This window comes from Panthera uncia, chromosome B1 (assembly GCF_023721935.1).
Source record: "Panthera uncia isolate 11264 chromosome B1, Puncia_PCG_1.0, whole genome shotgun sequence".
Classification (NCBI taxonomy): Eukaryota; Metazoa; Chordata; class Mammalia; order Carnivora; family Felidae; genus Panthera; species Panthera uncia.
This window is the reverse complement of record NC_064811.1, coordinates 184,927,634-184,932,213: the sequence shown is the minus strand read 5'-3', so window position 1 is coordinate 184,932,213 and position 4,580 is coordinate 184,927,634. Positions and strand designations below refer to the sequence as shown.

Sequence of the window (4,580 nt, the reverse complement as noted above, 5' to 3'; positions counted from 1 at the left end):
GGGGGGGGGGGGGGGGGGGGGGGGGGGGGGGGGGGGAGGGGTCCGAATTTGAACGTGACGCCGAAGGAACTCTGATCCTTCCTCCGGAGCCAGAGGGCGGGGGACGCGGCGCCAGCACCAAGCACAGAGGCTTCCAAAGGCGGTGCTGCCGGAGTTCCCTCGTTTCCTGGTTACGTGCGTGCTAGCAGAAACGAAAACTGCCGCTTCTCCACAGGGACCAGGAGGCTGGGCACGCTAGTGTGAGACGTGTCAAGCCAAGCGCCCCCCATGGCCGCTGCCGGAGCCCAACCGCCAGGCGCCCTCTGCGGCGCACGCGCCTTGGGGCTCGGCGGGGGCCAGTGAGGGCCCCGCCCCGAGGTGGGCGTGCCTGGCGTCTCCCGGCTGGCCAATCGGCCGGCGAACCTGAGCCTTCCTCCCCATCTAGCCTCGCGGTTGCACGTGCCAGTGTTTGTGTACGTGCGGCGGCCGCGGGGCTGGGAAAGGCCGGGCAGCTGCGGGTGAGGTTGCTGGGGCGCGGCCGGGGTTGGGGCGCGGCCGCGAGGGGCAGTCCCACTGGCCCGGGCAATCTAAATTCTCCCGCACTTGGGCTGGCTGTGCTCGCTTACCTGCCAGTCCGCAGCGCCTGCCCCGCCGCTCTGCTCTCCCAGGGCCTCCGGTCCTCTGCTTTAGGTGGAGAATGCTGTTGCTTGACTGCAACCCAGAGGTGAGACTCGGGCCCCTTTAATCCGGCAGGTTTACGCTTCCGGAAGTCCGTCTGCTCAGGAGCACTAGCGAGGGTGACTGACCACTGAGCGCTGCCGAGTCCAGCCTCTTCAGATTTAGATTTGGGGAGTGGGGGAAGAGTTTCAACCGCGGGGGAGCACGGGACTGGACAGAGGCAACAGGGGTGCTAGAGCTGTTTCTTCCCGCAGGTGGACAGTCTGAAGCATCTGCTGGAGGCCGGGGCCTCGGTCAACGCACCCCCGGATCCCTGCGAGCAGTCGCCTGTCCATTTGGCCGCAGGTGGCGGCCTTGCTTGCTTTCTTCTGTGGCAGCTGCAGACTGGCGCTGACCTCAACCAACAGGTAGCTAGGTTACTGATTGTTGCTGTGTGCACCCTGCCCTCCACCCAAATCCACACAAACCCTCCTTGGACGCCAAAACGTCAAGTTGTTGCTGTTATAGGTCTATAGCAGCGAAGTCCAAAGGATAGAAAGTGAGACTCTTAAGTAATTTAAAATTTTCTAGTAGCCACATTAATGAAAGAAAATGAAACATGAAATTAATTTATAATGTAACTCAGCTTACCGAAAAATGATCATTTCAGTGTGTGATCGGTATATAACATTACTTACAGATATTTTCCATTTTCTTTTCCTACATCTTTTCAGTCTGGCGTGTGTTTTACATTTATAGCACATTTCAATTCAGACTAACCACATTGCAAGTGCTCATTAACTATATATATGACTACCGGCTACTATATTGGACAGCATACATAGGGCTACAGTTTATTTCAGAAGGAACAATTGCTGCGTTGCCAAATTAAAAGTTTCAGTGTAGTAATTATTGAAGTAACAATTGTGAGGCAAACTCAACCATTACAGTTTCCTATAGAACTTTCTTACGGTAGCCTGCATCTTCCATTGAATATTAAAGTATGGTGAATTTAAATTGTACTTTTTTTTTTTAATTTTTTTTTTTGCCTCTGTAAAACTCTACCTTGCTTTTGTTCACCTAAATTGGAATGCACGTGTTTGTATTTATTTATTTATTTTTTGGTTATTTTTAAATTTTTTTAAAATTTACATCCAGGTTAGCATATAGTGCAACAGTGATTTTGTTAGATTCCTTAACGCCCCTTACCCATTTAGCCCATCCCCCCTCCCACAACTCCTCCAGTAAACCTGTTTGTTCTCCATATTTAAGAGTCTCTTATGTTTTGTCGCCATCCCTGCTTTTATACTATTTTGGCTTCCCTTCCCTTGTGTTCATCTGTTTTGTCTCTTAAAGTCCTCATATGAGTGAAGTCATATATTTGTCTTTCTCTAATTTCACTTAGCATAATTTCCATCCACATAGTTGCAAATGTCAAGATTTCATTCTTTTTGATTTCTGAGTAATAATCCATTGTATATATATACCACATTTTCTTTATCCATTCATCCGTCGATGGACATTTGGGCTCTTTCCATACTTTGGCTATTGTCGATAGTGCTGCTATAAACATGGGGGTGCATGTGTCCCTTCGAAACATCACACCTGTATCCCTTGGATAAATGCCTAGTAGTGCCATTGCTGGGTCATAGGCTAGTTCTATTTTTAGTTTTTTTGAGGAACCTCCACACTGTTTTCCAGAGTGGCTGCACCAGCTTGCATTCCCACCAACAATGCAAGAGATCCTTTCTCTGCATCCTCGCCAACATTTGTTGCCTGAGTTGTTGATGTTAGCCATTCTGACAGGTGTGAGGCAGTCTCTCATTGTGGTTTTGATTTGTGTTTCCCTGATGATGAGTGATGTTGAGCATCTTTTTCATGTCTGTTAGTCATCTGGATGTCTTCTTTGGAGAAGTGTCTATTCATGTCTTTTGTCCATTTCTTCACTGGATTATTTGTGTTTTGGGTGTTGAGTTTGCTAAGTTCTTTATAGATTTTGGATACTAACCCTTTACCTGATATGTCGTTTGCAAATATCTTCTCCCATTCCATTCAGTTGCCTTTTTGTTTTGCCGATTGTTTCCTTCGCTGTGCAGAAGCTTTTAATTTTAAAAAAATTTTAATGTTCTTTCTTCATTTATTTTTTAACAGCGAGAGAGACAGAACATGAGTAGGGGAGGGGTAGAGAGAGGGGGAGACACAGAATCTGAAGCAGGCTCTAAGCTCTGAGCTCTCAGCACAGAGCCTGACGCAGGCCTTGAACTCAACTGTGAGATCATGACCGGAGCCGAAGTCAGATGCATAACAGACTGAGCCACCCAGGTGCCCCCAGAAGCTTATTTTGATGAGGTCCCAGTAGTTCATTTTTGCTGCACATGTTTTTATTAATGAAAACTTTGTATTTACTAAACACCAAGTGAAATTTATTTAAAAAAACTTGAATCAAAAAAATTCAGAACCATGTAGTTCTAACTGGCTTTCTTGAACAGTAATTAGATTTTACCTGCTAACTTCTACAGAGAGCATTGTGGGGTGAGACTAAAATGTGCTGTCCTATCTTTAAGGATGTTTTTGGAGAAGCTCCACTACATAAGGCAGCAAAAGTTGGAAGTCTGGAATGCCTTAGCCTGCTCGTAGCCAGTGATGCCCAAATTGAGTAAGTATAAAATCAATGGCTTCAAATTTCAGAATTTTCTTGAACTAAGCTAATCAGACTCCTGAAGCTGAATTATGTGTGCTCTGATGCTTGCCTAATTGACAATGTGGAGTTATCATTTAAATGTTGACTTAAGCTATTAACGATACCTAATATTATCACATTTAAGTAAAACATGGATTCTTAGCAATGAGAGGTGCAATTCTTTTCCTCTCTTGTGGCAATATTACATTTTAGTTTGGGTTTGGGATAATCCCTTTTATACAAGCTCTCACTGACCTCCTTTGAGTATCACTTGTTATATTGAGCACAGAATATTCTTTCATTCACAATGGAATGTCCATTCTGTGCTGAACTCTGTGCTAGCCACTGAAGTTGCAGTAGTAAGGGAATATTGGAATTTCCCTAGGATTCCTTTACTTCTGTTCTGAAACCAACATTTGTATGCGCCCACATCTCCTGTGTAGAAAGACATATTTAAGAAAAAAAAAAGGCTGAATAATTGTCAATTTTTATGTAACTCAGTTTTTGTCTTAAATTCAGTTTATGTAATAAGAATGGGCAAACAGCTGAAGATCTAGCTTGGTCATGTGGATTTCTAGAATGTGCCAAGTTTCTTACAACAGTTAAATGTATGCAGTCAGTAAAATCAAGTGAGCCATCGGATAGAGATCACTGTGTCCCAGGGCTTGGACAGAAACGAAGTTTTGGAAGTGCAGAAAATACAACCGGGAAAAGGAAGTGTTGGTAAGTAATTCAGTTCTGTTTTCTTCCTCCCTCGGAGATCTCTTATTTAGTACAGAATTTATTGTTTCATTTAAACATTGGCAGCCTAATTTCTAGTGTATCTTTTTATTTTCATTAACACATTTTAATACTGGTTTTAGTAACTGCTGCTAGATTCTAGAGGTCAGAAATTGTCCTGCATGATGGAAGGCTGGGGAGAAAACCTTTCTAAAAAAGTTTTTAATGTCACTGTGTTTTTTAACAACAGATTCATGCTGGTTCTGAAAAGGTTTGAAGAAAGCCTTCGCTCCGTGCAGGTCTATTGCTCAGCTACAAGCAATGGCTTTTGGCTCACCAGGTGTATCAAAACTCCTTCTAAGAAGGAGGAGAACTTTCTTCTAAGTGAAGATAGCATTTAAGAACACATGTTTTTACATGCCTATAATATTTTGGTTGTGCATGCTTTGTCTGTTAAATTATTAAAGAATGTTTAAAGAATAAACTGTTTTCTTTGTGTACACCTTGTGGAAAAAAATTGTAGTTTAATCCATCAACCTACACC

General features: G+C 44.0%; 1 protein-coding gene across 1 annotated transcript; it reads left to right on the top strand.

Moving 5' to 3' along the window:
• The first annotated feature begins 105 nt into the window (after positions 1-105).
• ANKRD37 (ankyrin repeat domain 37) lies at positions 106-4,536 on the top strand. Its single transcript, XM_049632614.1, has 5 exons — positions 106-703; positions 912-1,064; positions 3,201-3,292; positions 3,836-4,039; positions 4,287-4,536. Coding segments are annotated over exons 1-5 (477 nt in total). The 5' UTR covers positions 106-676; the 3' UTR covers positions 4,288-4,536.
• The last annotated feature ends 44 nt before the right edge of the window (positions 4,537-4,580 follow it).